Genomic DNA, 16,887 nt, shown 5'->3' on the forward strand with positions numbered 1-16,887 from the left:
AGCTCTGTTCAAAAAAAGAAAAAAAAGAAAGATAGGAATAGCTTATTGGCATTATTTTCAACACTATTATATATAACAGTATTAGTAAATGAGGCTGCATGTGCGTTTTGTAATTGTAGGTGTTTAGAGTAGAAATAAAAAAAGAAAAAAAGAAAAGAAAAAAAGAAGTATGTGCTGGACACAACAATCAAAACTCATTTTCGAAGGAGGTCCTCATCTTTGAATGCTTTTTTGCAATTGGACGTGTCTTGATAAGTCGGTGGCAGTGAACAAATAAGGAAAGTTTAATTAAGTTTCAAAATTTTTGGCATGACTGTAATTTGACAAGAATATAATACGAAATTATAAGATTTAAATTTAAACTAAATGAATTGACAAGTTAACTTGTTTAATGATACGTTTATAAACAGGTCAACCTGTTTATTTTAATTTTTTTTTTTAAATGAAATATTAGAAGCTAGATATCTCGTTACATGCATAAGTGAAGATAAAACCTTTAAAATGAGGCATTGTTCTACCCGCGAATCTGACACGAATACGATACGAAATTATAGGGTTTGAGTTTAGGCTAAACGAGTTAATTCGTTTATAAACGAGTCAACATATCAATCCGTTTATTTATTTATTTTATTTTATTTAACAAAAAAAAAAACGAAATATCAAAAATTAGACAACCCGTTACATGCATAAGTGAAGATAAAACCTTTAGAATAGGCACTGTTCTCGTGACTTAGTGAAATTATCATTTAAAAAAGACTAATTAAAATTTAAAAACAATCGGGGTGTGTTGGGTTACTTGATTTATAATCGTGTCGTGTTCGGGTTTCGTGTTTCAACTCAATGAACTACTCGTGTCTGGTTCGAGTTGGCCTAATCGGATTAGTGGGTTAACTGAGTTGATCAAAACCAGACACGATTATCCGATTCGCCAACCCTAAGTTTAATTGGTTATTTTCTTTTTTTAAAAAAAATAAAAGTTATTATTTATTGAAAAATTATAGACATATAATCTTTACACATTTTCGTATAATTTTAAATCTATTAATAAATTTATAAAACCTAATATGGGTATGATAAATTTAATAATAAATTTAAAAAATGAGATGGAGAAAAAATATATAGAAAATAGATTTTTTTTATTTTTTTTATTTATTTTTAAAGATCAAATATATAATAATATCACTCCCAAAAAAAAAAAAAAAAAAACACCAACCATCATTCCTTGACAAATGAGATCTCATTGCACCAAATGCCTTAAAGCACTAGCAGCAGATTTCTAACCATTTTTTTTATATTTAGAAAACAAAAGTACTTTTTACTTCCCTATAAAAAAATTTCACAATAAATTCTCTTACATTTTCCTATATCAATTAAATATTTTTTTTTACTCTTATTTTATTTTTTTTATCTCTTTCCTACTTTTTCTCTCTTTCCTATATCAATTAAATATATATTTTTTATATTAAAATAATACATATTGAATGAATAGTAAACATGTATATATATATAGGAAATTACTATTCATTTTCAATCCCCTCATTTAAATATAGGGCATTTACTCTAAGAAATTTTTTGATATTTTTCATAAAAAAATTTTAAATGTAAAAATAGAAACTAATATAAAATAATTGCTGCCAAACAATTTCTTCAAATTTTTTAACCTTCTTTCCACGCCCCTTTATTATTAACTTTTCTAACAAAAGACAAAAATGGCCAAATAAATTTGTTTTCCTGTAAAAAAAAAAAAAAAAATCTCCACAATAAATTTTCTTACCTTTCTTTATATTAATTAAATATTATTTTTTTACTCATATTTTATTCTTTTTATCTCTTTCTTATATTTTCTCTCTTTTCTATATTAATTAAATATATATTTTTATATTAAAATAATACATAAAAAATAAATAGTAAATATGTATTTATAAAGAATTATTATTCATTTTTAACCTCAAGATATTTATTGTCAGAAATTTTTTGATACTTTTTAGAAAAAAATTTTAAAATATAAAAATAAAAATTAATATAAAATAACTGCCGCTAGAGAATTTCTTCAAATTTCAACCTTCTTTCCACGCCCCTTTATTATTAACTTTTCTAACAAAAGACAAAAATGGCCAGATAAATTCGAGAAGGCAAGACAGTCATTTTTTACGCCATCAATCAAAAGGCACTCTGACAAACGCGTTTTCTATTCTTTTGATGATGCAAAGCAGCATCCAAAGTGGTATATGTAGAGAGGATTGGACACTCCTCCTGCTCCACAATATTATCAGCAAAAACAAAATTCTGGTAATACACTGCTGCTCCACGTGGGAGAAATTACTGAGCATCAATTAACTGCTTTTTCAGGCCAATTATCTCTACTAGGTACTAGTGAGAGGATCGGACGTCTTCTTCCATGGAATTCCAAGGAGTCTCTTCCTCGTCTTCTTCAACCGGTCGATGGAGGTACGAAGTGTTCTTGAGTTTTAGAGGAGAAGATACTCGCCACAATTTTACTGCCCATCTACACAAGGCTTTGGATCAAAAGGGAATCAACACCTTCATAGATGACGAGAAGCTTCGAATCGGAGAGGAAATTTCTCCAGCACTTCTCAGCGCCATTGAAGGGTCAAGGATTTCAATCGTTGTGTTCTCTGAAACCTATGCATCATCTAAATGGTGCTTGGACGAGTTACTGAAGATCGTTGAGTGTAAAGAAACAAAGGAACAAATTGTTGTACCAGTGTTTTACAAGGTGGACCCATCGGATGTACGGCATCAAAAGAAGAGTTATGAAAAAGCATTGTCTAGACTTGAAGAAAGGTTTAAGGATGACATCGAAGTGCAGAGTTGGAAGGCAGCCCTAACACAAGTCGCCAATTTGTCCGGGTGGCATTTAGAGAATAACAGGTATTTCTTATCAGTATTGTTTATTCGTTATAGATTTTCTTCTTCTTCTTCTTCTCTTTTTTTTTTTTTTTAATTTTTTTATTATATATATATATATATGTAGGAATGAAGCTAAATTTATTGACAACATCGTTCAAAATGTCTTAAGAATCGTAAATGACACATTCTTACTCGTTGCCAAGCATCCAGTTGGAATAAAGTCTCGTGTACAGCGGATCAATTCACTTTTATGTATTAATGAGATGAATGATAGACGTATGGTAGGGATCTTGGGAGCCGGTGGAATTGGTAAGACCACTATTGCCAAAGCTATCTACAACTCGATTGCCCCTCGGTTTGAAGGTAGTTGTTTTCTTCCGAACGTTAGAGAAACTTCTTTGGTCAAACTACAAAATAAACTTCTTTCGAAAATCCTAAGAAGTATCGGGGAGGTTGACAGTGTTGATGAAGGAGTTAATGTAATAAAGAAAAGGCTTTGCTCTAAAAGGGTACTCCTTATTCTTGATGATGTGGATCACTTGGACCAATTAGATAAATTGGCTGGAAACGTTGATTGGTTTGGTTTAGGAAGTACGATCATCATAACGACCAGAGACAGGGAAGTATTGACTGACCACGAAGTAGTTGATGATCTAATATATGAGGTGGAGGAATTGGACATCAATGAAGCTTTTGAGCTCTTTCGTTGGAATGCTTTCAGAGATGACGAAGCTACTGATGATCTTCTGGAACTAATGAAAGATGCAATAAATTATGTTGGGGGCCTTCCGCTAGCTTTGGAAGTACTAGGTTCTTATCTGTATCGTAAAGATATAAGTCGATGGAAAAGTGCATTAAATAAGTACAAAAGCATTCCTCCCAATGATATCCTACGAAGACTTCGAATAAGTTACGATGGATTGGATGAAAATGAGAAGGTGATTTTTCTTGACATTGCATGTTTTTTCATAGGAAAGCATGATGATGATATTAAAAAGCTAGATGGTTTTGATTACTCCTCAGTTGATGGTATCGGTGTGCTTATAGAGAGGTCTCTCATAACCCTCTCAAAAAAAGAAAGGTCTCTCATAACCACTAGTAGAAACGGATTAATTGAAATGCACAACCTGTTGCGGGACATGGGTAGGGAAATTGTTCGACTAGAATCACCTGAAGACCCTGGCAAACGCAGTAGATTGTGGCTTTATGAAGAAGTTCGTCAAGTTCTCGAGGATTGTACGGTAAGAAATTACATCAAGAGACTTCTAATTTTATATTTGTTTCTTTTTCACAAGTAATTAAACATACTAGAAAAATATTTTACTTTTCTTTTTTTCTTTTGTAAAAAATTATACACACATAAATTTATACACAGATATAAAAAAGAAACAAATAAGTAAAATTGTTGTAATTAAAAATAAATGAAATCATCATACGTAGTTGTCCTTTATTCTATTTCAAAGGTAGGCATAGTTTTCTAGTATTTTGTTTTTCTAATGGGCAAGAGTAATTTTTAAATATAATAAAAAAAGAAAAAAGAAAAATAAATATAACATTGCAAATATGGTGATCACTCACATTGGAACATTTTATTAGTCAAAATAAAATTATCTATTTCAAAAATCTCAAAATAAAAGCCAACAATAAAAGACAATAGATGGAATGTAAGCTCCCCCTCCCCCAACAATATATATATATATATATATATATATATATATATATATATATATATATATAAAGCTATAATTCTAGCAAGTGCAAAAATGTAGAGAACTTTATACTTTAATTTTGCTGGCGTGTATTGATTCATCGCCTTTGTAGGGAACAATTGAAGTTCAAGGCATATTGTTAGATTTACCTGAAGGAGACATGCACTTAAGTTCTGAGGCCTTCAACAAAATGAAAAGGCTTAGATTGCTTATGGTTAACGGTACTGTACACTTTTCTCCTGGGCCAATTTTTCTTTCTAATGAGTTAAGAGTGTTTGATTGGCCTAATTGTCCTTTGGAATCTTTGCCACCCACTTTTCGTGGAGAGAAGCTTGTTATGTTCAGAATGCCTAGAAGCCGCCTCAAGAGAATATTGGAGGGAGTCCAGGTACAATTTTTGTTTTGAGGAAAATTATGTCACGACCCCCTCGTGCTTCTGCCTTTTTTTTTTCCCCATTAAGACCATAATTTCCAACTCGATGAATTTTAGAATTGTGATTCGGCAATTTGTAAATGAGCGGGTCAAATAGATAACATAAATGGTATTAAAATACATTGAAGGTGATAACACCCTACCCAGACATGGTTGGCCGTTGTGCCACGACTCGGCCATAGCCAGATGCCATGGCCTCAACCACAGTTGCATGCCATGGGCAAATCTAGGGGTTTTCACCTAACCACATCCACTCACACCTTTTCTTTTCTTTTTTCTTTTTTCTTTTTTTTTTGGGAGGGAGGGGGGGGGGGGGCATGAGAGGAATAAGTGTATTTTCATATAATTTTTGTTATCTATTTTATGAAAATACTTTCAGATCGAGTTCACGATTTACAAATGCCTCTAGCACAAGTCTAAAATTCATTAAATTGAAAATCGGGGTATTAAAGTCGAAAAGTGTGAAACCATGAGCGGGTCTTAACATGAGTTATATTTATATTAAAATTTCTTCATTTAAATTTTGTCATAAATTTCCTTCAAATTAATTAATTAATTTTTTTTTTTTTTTTTTTTTCTTTCTTTCTGTTTTGACAGAATTTTCCAAATATGACAATTATGGATTTTTTTTTCTTTGTAAATTACTAAAAATAATCTCTGATGTTTCAAGTATTCCAATTGGATGTCTTGATAAGCTAGTTAGTTTGAATTTTAGATGCTGCAATAACCCTGTGCAGTTTTTCGAGAAGCCTCAAGTTGAGATTTTATTTTATTTTTTAAAAAAATTACTTTAGTGATTGCCCAAAGCTTAACGACTTTCCAGAAATTGAGTGTGAGATGGAGTGTTTGGAATACATCTTCCTACAAAGCAGTGGTATAAAAGAACTGCTTCTATCCATTCGATACCTTATTGCGCTTAAAAGGTTAGATCTAGGAGTTGGCTTGAACCTTATGAATCTTCCAAGTATCATTTATCAGTTGGAACATTTAGAGCATCTTTCTCTCGCGGGTGGTTCAAAACTGGTTAGGTTTCCTGAGAAGATGGGGGATAACAAACAATCCATACCTTCTATTGTATCTAAAACTGAATTGGAAATTTCGTCATGTCTAGAATTGCTCCCATTGCCACCTCCTACGAACTCAAGTATTTCTAATGATGGTTGATCCTTTGTTGTTTTTCCCTCGCTACAAAAATTGTATCTTGCCTTACCAGGGAACAAACAAAATTTGAGGCGTATTAATAGATTTGGCTGAAGGAGACATGATTCCCTTGAGGTTTGAGGCGTTCAAGAATATGAAAAGGCTTAGACAACTTATTGTTAATGGTGATACATGCTTTTCTGAAGGTTCTATTTTTCTCCCTAATGAGTTAAGATTGTTTCATTGGCCTAATTGTCCTTTAAAAATCTTCGCCGTCCAATTTTCATGGAGAGAACCTTCCTGTTTTAAGAATGCCTAATGCCATGGCCAGGGCTAGGTGCTTTCATCCAACCATGGCCCACAACACTCTTTTATTTTTATATTTATTTTTATTTGATATGAGAAGAATAATTGTATTTTCGTATCATTTTTATTATATATAAGATGAAAACCCATATGGAGGTCTCGATTTACAAATGGTTGAAGCACAAGTCTAAAATTCATCAACTTGGGGACTCTATCAAAAAGTACCAAAGTTTGAGGGGGTTGTGACATAATTTCTCTTGATTTTTAAAATTTCTTCCATTAAATTTTGTGTTAATTTCCTTAAAACTAATTTATTTCCCCCTTTTTGTCTTTTACAGAATTTTGGAAGCATGAAAATTATGAATTTCTGTGGATGTAAATTTCTAAAAATAATCCCTGATGTTTCAAGCATTCCAAATTTAACGGAATTGCTTCTTTCTAAGTGTACAAGTTTAGTTAAGATTGATGATTCTGTTAGAGTTCATGATAAGTTAGTTTTGTTGTATATCGATGGTTGCTATAACCTTAGCAGTTTTCCGAGAATCCTCAAGATGAGGTCTCTAGAATATCTTTACGCTGGTGGTTGCTCAAGTCTAAACTACTTTCCTGAAATTGGTATTGAGATGGTGCATTTAAAAAGGATCAATTTTGGAGGCACCGGTATATCATCCATTCGTTTAAATCCTGAGGATCTTGTTCTTGAGGGATGTACAAACCTTGACAAGTTTCCAGAGAAAATAGGGGATAGCGTACAATCCATGCCGTCTAATGTATTTATGAAGGAATCAGAAGTTTCATCACCTGCAGAAGAACTCTCATGGCTACCTCCTGCAAATTTAAGGGTGTCTAATGGTGGTTGGCCCTCAATAGCTTTTCCGGCAGTACGAGAGTTGAATTTTTCCTCCACATTGGTAGCCTTACATCTATCATGGAGTGGTATTGTTACCATTCCTACATGCATCAAAAGATTTGTTAGCTTGAAGGAACTTGGTTTGGATCATTGCAAGCAACTTCGAGAAATTCTAGCATTTCCACCAAATACATATAGTGGTGTGAAAGCAGAGGGGTGCATGTCATTGGAATTATATAAAAATAAATGTTGGTTACCAGAGCTTCCGATAGCAGGACCTGTGGGCAGCGGTAAAGGAGTACTGGAGGCATCTCTTATACGAGTATGCTCTCTCTCTCTCTCTCTCTCTCTCTCTCTCTCTCTCTCTCTCTCTCTCTCTCTCTCTCTCTTCTCTCTCTCTCTCTATATATATATATATATATATATATATATATCTTTCTCTCACTCTCATACACAAGTCTGTAGGCCGTGTCACTGAGAATTTGTGATATTCGTGAAACAGGGACCTGGTCAGAATAAGCTATTTAACATTTTAGTTTCTGGAAATAAGATTCCGGACTGGTTCAACTATTGTAAAGAGGTTTCAAATAGTACTTCATGTGAAATAGATATTGATGTGCCTACAGATTTGGATGGGGAGATCACAAGAATTGCTTTCTCTGCTGTTGTTGAAGCTGAGTCTTATAATTTCAGAATGATAGATGTTTACGTCATCAGTGGTGGTGTAGAAATCTTTTGTGGCGGAGAAGGATTTAGTCGAGGGGGCTCAACTTATGTATGGTTGGGTTTCCATGTTCCAAAAATGGCGTATAATGGTCATCTGCGAGTTAAATTTGTTTACACGAGATTAAAATCATCAATTTGTCCGGAGTTATTTGAGATGAAAAGTTGTGGAGTCTATCTGGTACGTAGGTATGAAGAGATGGGCCAGATGGCGATAGATGGTATTCAAGTTATTAAGAGACCCCGTGACAATGATGACGACGATGACTGCCCACAACAAAAGAGGCAATCTTGAAACTTGGGCATTAGAATTTCAGACCCAGAGGCAGAGGAATTCTAGCATAAGAGATTGATCCAAGTTCATGGTAACATTTTTTCACAATTATCGTCTTTCCATTTCTGGGCAACTTATGTGTTCTATCTTGGCTTTTAACGCTTAGATAAGATAGTTTTTTTTTTTATAGTTAAATGTGTAAAGTTTTGGTTTCTATACTCTTTCATTCATTTTCATATGTTTTCTTATCTTGTAGTTGATTTCTTTTTCTTTTGTTTTTCATAATGTAGGGGACATTGGATGACAGCAACGGAGGTGATTGTGGCAGAATTTTCTTACATGATGAGAGTTTGTTTCACCAAAACCGTGTGGAATTTTTTTCGGTTATAGGCTCTCACCTTTCTCCTCTTTAGCCAAAATGGAGAACACACTTATACTCTAATTTGAGTTTATAATTTATATGTAGAAAATATGTGAACTTCTCAAAAATTCTCAATATAACATGTAGACCTCATTTGTTTGTTTATTATGCTTTGGGAGTTATAAGAATCGGGAATTCTTTATATTTTTGTAGGATAATACAATAGTAGAGTTTCTAACATTTGGAATTTGGCATTTGGGGGGTAAAACTAGAAAAAAAAAATAAAAAAAAAAATTGGAGGTTAAAATTTTAAATTTCAGAAGATTATGAGAATATTTTTAAAATAAAAATTAGGAAAACATTTTAGCTTGGGGGCTCAAGCCACCATGTGGCTCTGCCTCCAGGGGCATGGTTAACAACACTATTAGCAATTTAGCATGAGGATGCTAGAAGTCTTTTTGTGTTTCTCTAATAATTATGTAACTCTTAAAATTACTATTGTACTTTTGATCTATCATTATTAAACTTTGATTAGATGATGATTTTAAAAAGTAAAAACCACCTCATTATTGAAAGAATATATGAGAGACTTGTCAAATATCCACAATAATAAAACTCTTTTTTTCACTCATTTTGACCTAAATCCCTAATAGGAAAGTTTGGTGCATTAATCTAAAACCAATTGAGCTACCCGCCACATTATTATATGGAAAACAAAACTTAAATCCGAAAATTTGATAGGTAAAGTAATTGTGGACCTTGAGTACGTTGAGATACTCAAGTAGCTGAATGTGGAAGAGAGCCTTTGGAGTCTAATTAAAAGTGAAGGTTTTCAATAAGTACGTTGAAAAGCCTTTTTTTTACGAGCACAAGAATACACTTTTCCAGAAATACTTAACAAAATGAAACACTTTTAGAAAACCAAATACAAGACTTTTCAAAAATAAAGTAAAAATTCTCCAAATGTCCCTGAAGTAAGACTTTTTATCATATTACTTTTTAAGGTCTAAATTTTATTGATTTACTTCTTGAAGGTTTCAATTGTTATCAAATATATTATTTCATCTTTATTTTGATTAAATATCTAACAGTCTTGTCTCACGACATACTAACTCAAAAGTTACATCTTCCTATCATTTTAAACCTTTGGGATAAGTGATGATTTTCATAGTATCAGAGTGAAGATCCTGACTTTAAACCTTGTCTACATCAATTTATCAAATTTCAATTGAATATTTTAAGAGCCTCACCTATTAAAAGAGACCACGAATCTCATTTCGGAATTACAAGATGACATAAATTAGCTACAAACTAATTTAAAATAATTCTTACAAACTAGTCTTATAAAGTGACATGTAAAAAATATATATTTTTTTATTAACATGTGATTTTTACACTTTTTTTTAATATATAACATTAATATATATATATATATATATAATTCTCACATGTATTAAGAGCACGTATAAAATGGTTTGTAACGTGAACTGGGAGAATAACCCACTCGATGGCTTAATAATATTACCAAGGTACGTGTCACTCACACAAATATTTCCCAATTTAATAATTAACGTGGCCTTCATTAGTGGATGGCAATGAGTTTACAGCAATTTCTGTGTCATATATAAACTTCCAGTAAAACTAGCAAAAGAGTATGTATTTCTATAGAGTATGTACCTGCAAGAATATATTACAGCATTTCAATTTTTTTTTTTTTTATTATTATTATTATTTTTTTTTTATGGATGCATTTCAAAGTTTTAATTTGGAGCAAAACAGAGTCTCTCCGAGTCTCACGTTAGGTAGTTTGAAATTTGCTTAATTTTTTTTTTTTTTTTGAATGGGATAACTGGACCCCACTTATTTTTTGGGCTATCCCCTTTTCTTAGTGCTAGAAGTCCAATGCATGTCAGCCACATTAATTGCTCCCCTTTTTAATTCCTATAAGGTTTGACATAAATTATACACAAAATTGGGGAACGTCCATCCATTCAAACTAAGGCTCACTAAAATTCACTTTAACTAATTTAAGCCTAGGGTTAAATATATTTTAACCCCCCAAACTACCACCCTTTCTCTGGATGGCCCCCCAAACTACCAATGCTTAGATTCTGGCCCCCCAAACTACCACTTTCTGATTTTTTGGCCCCATCCGTCTATTTATGCCGTTAATTCTAACAGAAATTGGTCAAAAACCCGAAAATACCCCTCCCTTAACCGTGGGAATTTCAAAGTGTAAGAGGGGTATTTTCGGGTTTCTGTTTAAAATTGACGGCATAAATGGACGGATGGGGCCAAAAAATCAGAAAGTGGTAGTTTGGGGGGCCAAAATCTAAGCATTGGTAGTTTGGGGGGCCATCCGGAGAAAGGGTGGTAGTTTGAGGGGCTAAAATATATTTAACCCTTAAGCCTAACATAACATAAACATATTCTATGGTCCAAATTACAATTAAAATGGATCAATGACCCTAACAAAACTTTTCTAAAATTTTTATCTAGAAAATTAGATTGATCACAAGCTAATTCCACCATTATTTGTGTTTATAAAACTTTTTGAAAAACAACTTTATTATTTTTAATTAATAAAATTGGAAATAAGTAACAAACTAATTGGAACAACATGATTTTCAGCTAGGGAAAAAATCTTCCCTTGGCCAAAACTGAGTATGTTCTTGAAAGAAAAAAAAAAATGAAAATAACAAATCTTTACATATGCACATATTCATCTTATTTTCTTAATTTGATCCGTTAAAATAACATGTAAACCCTTTATAATCTCTTTTCTAACATCAAAATCAATTTGACCATAATATATTTTTTTAAAGGAGATTTCAAGTAGCAACAAATAAATTCAAATCAAAACAAAATAACGATTATGAATAAAGCTTTCTCTCTGTCCTCCACCTCCATCGACCATTAAACTTCAACCACCCTAGCTTGCTTCTGCAATTTCCTGTTGGTTGTTTTTCCTTCTATCTCTGTTACTCTGTATGTTTAATTTTGTGCTTTTTTGGATAATTATGTATATCCCGTCAATTAAAAACACCTTGTTTAATTAAAAAAATTTAAGCTTCCTAAATTAGTGAGGAAATTGTACCGCCAAAAATCATTTAGTATTATATATGCATTATTTCTGTATTGGATTTCATGAAAATCATACTTAAATAAGAATCATTGATTGAATAGTTTAATATGGCACAAACATTTTTGAGTGAAATATTGCAAAAGATATTCTTTATTTGTTTTAACGAGGGAAAATGAAATTTGAAGATACTGCTGGAACCAAAAAAGTTAAAAAGTTTAACAATACATATGAAGACTGAAAAATATAAGTCAACTGAAGGGATCGAGGATTTTTTATTTTAGTAGATACAACTGGAGAAGCATGAGAAAATTTATGGGAAGTGACCCACTTTGCTATTTGGTGTGCTCTATCATTTGCACCGAGCATCTATTTGAGTTACAAGTATTTTAGTTACGTTTTTGGTGATTGTACAGTGAGCAATGGAGTAATTTTTTCATATCAAGCTATTTACCCTGCCTATTTTTTATTGGATCAGTGATTGGCCTACAACAATTGAAAAATCAATTTGAGACTCACCCTGCAAACATGTGGATCTCCGGAGCTGCCTTGGTCATGTTTTGCTTGTCACGTGCAACCATGAAGAAGATTGAAGGGACTTATTGGGCAACATACTCTCAAATCATTAGCTGTTTTCCTGCCCTTTCAGCAGCACTTCTACTGGTCTCATTGTCATCAATCTATATGCCGCATCAGCTTTGGTAGTTATTTTTCGCCCTATGAGTTCTTCTGGCTTTTATAGTTGTATGTAGATGTATGTCGATAAGGATTATCTCCAGTTTAAATGAACTAGAGATGAGCTAGTTAGCATAAAAAGATGGGCAAAATTGTTATTTTTTATATATATATTTTTAACAATTTTGCCATTCCACTTAAACTAACCAGCTCTTGAGGATTCAAATGCCATGTATTTACCCCGAGACGGAGTGAAGGAAAGAAGGTCGATAGGGGTCAAACGTCTTCCCTTATCTCATCAAAAATTTGTCTTATTCTAATAGGAAATTTTTCAAATGTCCCAGTTGCTCATTCTTAACACTCATCAGGGACCATCAGCACTCAACCACTCAGACAGAGGCAAACAACTCACGCAACGTGTAATGATATACCAATTGTAATAATCTTGTATTTTTCGTGAATTATTAATGGAATGAGGATAAAACATAGTGATTTTGAGGCAATAAGATCCTCTCCAGTTGAAATTCAACTAGAGAGGAGCCAGTTGGTTATAAGCAAGGGTATTTAGTAGTTTCACATAATTTAAAATTACCAAAATACCTTTATTTATAACTAACTGGCTCTTCTCCAATTGAGTTCAACTGGAGAGAATCCAGGTCCGATTTTGAGAATGAATGGTAAGAAAGAAATTGAATGGATATTGAATAAAGGATAATGGTTCGAGCCCAATTTCAAGCTTCAAATTATGAAAAACTACAAATGAGTTCATATATTTTCGTACCCACTTCTAGGAAGCCCAATAGCCTATATAGTCTTACAATTGCTGGGCCTAGCCTACTTATTTACAATTGACTCTAACTGCCCTTCTAACAACTAAGTCGAGCTGGCTTAACAAATACAAATGTCTGAACTAATTACAACTGGCCTAACAACTTCTATTACACGTGTGTTCAGGCCCCCCAAGCCCCAAGGCTTTCCCCAAAAAAAAATTCTCTTTTTTTTTTTTTTTTTTTTTTTCAATTTGACCCCCAAAATTCAAATGCCAGCTCCAATCTTGCATTTGTTTTAATATTTCAGCACAACAAACACGTGTTCCCTTATTCCTCCCACGCACACACCTCCATGCTTCTGAGTTCTTCTAAATTTTTTCTCACTAGTTCTAGTGATCTTTACACGTCGGATGAAGTCTTGATTCATAATTTTTATTTTTTATTTTTTCAGAGTTTCAGGCTTTTTAGGTTAGACAAAGAAGAAGACAATGGCCGATTATGATTACTCCAAAACGCTCTGTTAATATTTTTGTGATTTGTTGACAAAAACGCTATTTAAACATTGCAAATGCTCTACTTTTGAAAAAGCCTGCCAGTTCCCTATGTTTTTGCTTTCAACGTGTCACCGTCACCAACATTTTTCTTTTTTTGAGTATAGTCCCCGAATTGATTTAATTAAAAGACTTTTCACCAAACCTACTTCAAATATTTTTAAGGAAAAATTATATTTAGTCCACAGTTTTTATTTATTCTTAAAATTGAAAATCAAAGATTAAATTCAAATCAAATAAAAACTTAAGGGTTAAATATGATTTTTTTTCTTCTTAATTTTGTAATTTTTTTTTTTCAAGTGTTACACGAAAAAACAATACAACCAATCAAACCAATATAAACATGACATACACCTAATCCAAAACGATGTCATTTTGGTATTAAACACCAAAACAAAGTTGTTTTTTGGTAAATTTATTAAATAATATATATAAGAAATATATTAAATATATATTATATATAAAGGATATACCAATGCAGTTAATAACTGTATCTGCATACCTTAAAACCGATATCTGTATCCGCATACAAGGATAATGGTTCTTACTAACTACGTATGCATGTGTGAATAGCAGATAATTGCGAATTGCAAATGCGGTTGATTTATATCTTTTTGCATGTACACTCATACTTGAGAGGTGTATATATAATACATAAATTTATACACCTATATAAAAAACAATCAAATAAGAAAAATGGTTGTAATGAAAAATAAATTAATAAAATCATTATACGTAGTTGTCCTTAATTCTGTTTCAGGTAGGCATAGTTTTCTAGTATTTTGTTTTTCTAATGGGTAAGAGTAATTTTTAAATTTAGTAAAAAAAAAAAAAATTATGACCTTTCAAGCATGGTGATTACTCACTTCGGAACATTTTAATACTAAAAATAAAATTACCTATTTCTGAAAATCTCAAAATGAAAAGCAACATTAAAAGAAAGATAGATGGAATGTAAGTTTTTATTTTTATTTTTCTAAATGTGATACTTTAATTTTGCTAGTGTGAACTCATTCATTGCCTTTCTAGGAACAATCAAAATTCGAGGCATATTGTTTTTTTTTTTAATATTGATTCGAGGCATATTGTTAGATTTGCTTGAAGGACACATGATGTGCTTGAGTTCTAAGGCCTTCAACAAAATGAAAAGGCTTAGACTCCTTATGAACTACAAAAAATTTGCTCATTAGCGGCCAGCAAATTTAGCTGCTAATAATGTTATTTTGGCCGCTATTTATTTGGCTGCTAAAGAGTGGCCGCTAATAGTCCGACGCTAAAGACTATTAGCGGCCACTTTTTTGACTCGCCGCTAATAATTGTTTTATAGCGGCAAACTTTGTGGCAGCTAAAAATAATTTTATCCGCCACAATTTTTTTGTTAACTGAGTCTAAAGTCGCCGCTAATACTAGACTATTAGCAGCGACACGTTTGTGACCGCTAATAGTTAAAATACTCTAGTATTATTAGCGTAGTATTAGCGGCCACATTTAGTTAACATACTCTAGTATTATTAGCGGCCACATATGTGTGGCCCCTAATACTAGACTATTAGCGGCCACATATGTGGCCACTAATAATACCTGAGTATTTTAATTATTAGCGGCCACATTTGTGACCGCTAATACTATTAAAAAATGAAATATATATATATATATATATATATATATATATATATATATATATATATATATATATATATATATATATATATTATTTTTTTAAAAAAAATATTAATTAGATCCATTCATCTTCACTGCATTAATTAAATCTCTATATGCAACTAATACTATTAAAAAATGAAAAAAAAAAATGTGTGTGTGTGTGTGTGTGTGTGTGTGTGTGTGTGTGTGTGTTTTCAATTATAGTAACACATGGATCAAGAAACTAAACAATGTTATACTGTAAATTGAGAACTACAGGTCAGATTGTCATATAATCAAAAGCATATGATTATAGTGGTCATTTTGTGCACATTAGCATTAGCATACTATTTGTGGTCATTTTGTGTGGCTGCTCAGGCTTATAGGGACTAATTACAGTTCAGCTTAGACCGAAAATATTCTAAATCTTCAAAGAGACGCCACAAGTAATCAAGCCAAAAAATCTCATCAGTCATCACAGTTACAGCTCTTGGATTGACTTAGAAAGCCCAACACGTTTTATCCATAAAGAAAAAAAAAAAAAAAACAAAACAAAAGATTTGTTCATTACAGAATGGAATACATAGCACTGCAAATTGTATCACATTGTTGGGATGACCGACCGTACAACATACTCTCATTTGGCTACAAATCTACACTTCACTATTACTGCACATACAACAAGTTCCTACCTCGAATCTGCATTATCTTCCAACATTGTAACCATGCTTTTGATTATATGACAATCACGAGCATTTTCCTACAGAAACAGAAATTACAATCACGAGCATTTGCCTTTGTCTTTTTGTCTGTAAAATTATGATCAGTATAGCATATGTCGCTTTTGTAAGAAGAGTTATTGTCAAAGAGCCGTTTATGTGTTTGGAATCTAAAAGTGCTTTAGCACTGCCAGAGTAACCAAATGACGAAAGAGGACATCACGAAAGTGCTTTTTATTCTCCTTCTGTCTAAATTCACAAAGAGCTACTCTTTTAGCACCTTTCTAATAGATTACAAATGAACCCGGCTCGGTAAGGCATTTCATCAAACAGTTAGTGGGCATACAGGTAAGTGTCATGAAAAACTAGCGGACCAAGAATTGTGATTAATCAAAATGAATCTTGCAAGAACATAAAGAAACACATCATGAGCTTATATACATGCACATTAATCTACGTGCCAAGGTTAACAGCTGGTCAAAAATTATTCAAAGAAGAAAAAAAAAAAAAAAAAAACTTCGGTATGTAGTGTTCAGAAATAGAAAGCAAATGCAGAGAGGCCCGAGAAACGAAAAACAGAAAAAGCTTACCTACACAGATTAAATCCCACAAAAATCTCAGGCCTCAGAGAAAGAGAGGAAAAAAGCTCATGGAGTCATGGTCCTGATTTGAACGGCTCCGTACCAAGAACAACCACACCATACACCAATTCTCCAACAAGGAACCCAAGCATAAACAGACGATCACATGGCCAAACACAGTTTTTAACAACCAGAAAAATA

General features: G+C 32.4%; 1 protein-coding gene across 2 annotated transcripts; it reads left to right on the forward strand.

Moving 5' to 3' along the window:
* Nucleotides 1–2,223: 2,223 nt before the first annotated feature.
* On the forward strand, nucleotides 2,224–8,832 carry LOC133866017 (TMV resistance protein N-like). 2 transcript variants are annotated; one of them, XM_062302570.1, is made up of 6 exons: nucleotides 2,228–2,892; nucleotides 2,996–4,112; nucleotides 4,693–4,968; nucleotides 6,798–7,631; nucleotides 7,812–8,397; nucleotides 8,597–8,832. In XM_062302570.1, the coding sequence occupies exons 1-5, from the start codon at nucleotides 2,399–2,401 to the stop codon at nucleotides 8,325–8,327; spliced, it is 3,237 nt and encodes a 1,078-aa protein (XP_062158554.1). In that variant the 5' UTR covers nucleotides 2,228–2,398; the 3' UTR covers nucleotides 8,328–8,397; nucleotides 8,597–8,832. The 2 variants fall into 2 exon arrangements, with proteins under 2 accessions (XP_062158555.1, XP_062158554.1); XM_062302571.1 differs by lacking the exon at nucleotides 8,597–8,832 and having other exon boundaries at nucleotides 2,224–2,892; nucleotides 7,936–8,087.
* Nucleotides 8,833–16,887: the final 8,055 nt, after the last annotated feature.

The sequence above is a fragment of the Alnus glutinosa genome, chromosome 4, assembly GCF_958979055.1.
Source record: "Alnus glutinosa chromosome 4, dhAlnGlut1.1, whole genome shotgun sequence".
In the NCBI taxonomy this organism is placed as follows: domain Eukaryota; kingdom Viridiplantae; phylum Streptophyta; class Magnoliopsida; order Fagales; family Betulaceae; genus Alnus; species Alnus glutinosa.

Excerpts from the sequence above, each read along its gene's own strand:
- LOC133866017 (XM_062302570.1), top strand. The coding sequence starts at position 2,399 with ATGGAATTCCAAGGAGTCTCTTCCTCGTCTTCTTCAACCGGTCGATGG. Across the intron at positions 2,893-2,995 it reads TGGCATTTAGAGAATAACAG|GAATGAAGCTAAATTTATTG; the intron begins GTATTTCTTATC and ends ATATATATGTAG. Across the intron at positions 7,632-7,811 it reads TGGAGGCATCTCTTATACGA|GGACCTGGTCAGAATAAGCT; the intron begins GTATGCTCTCTC and ends TTCGTGAAACAG.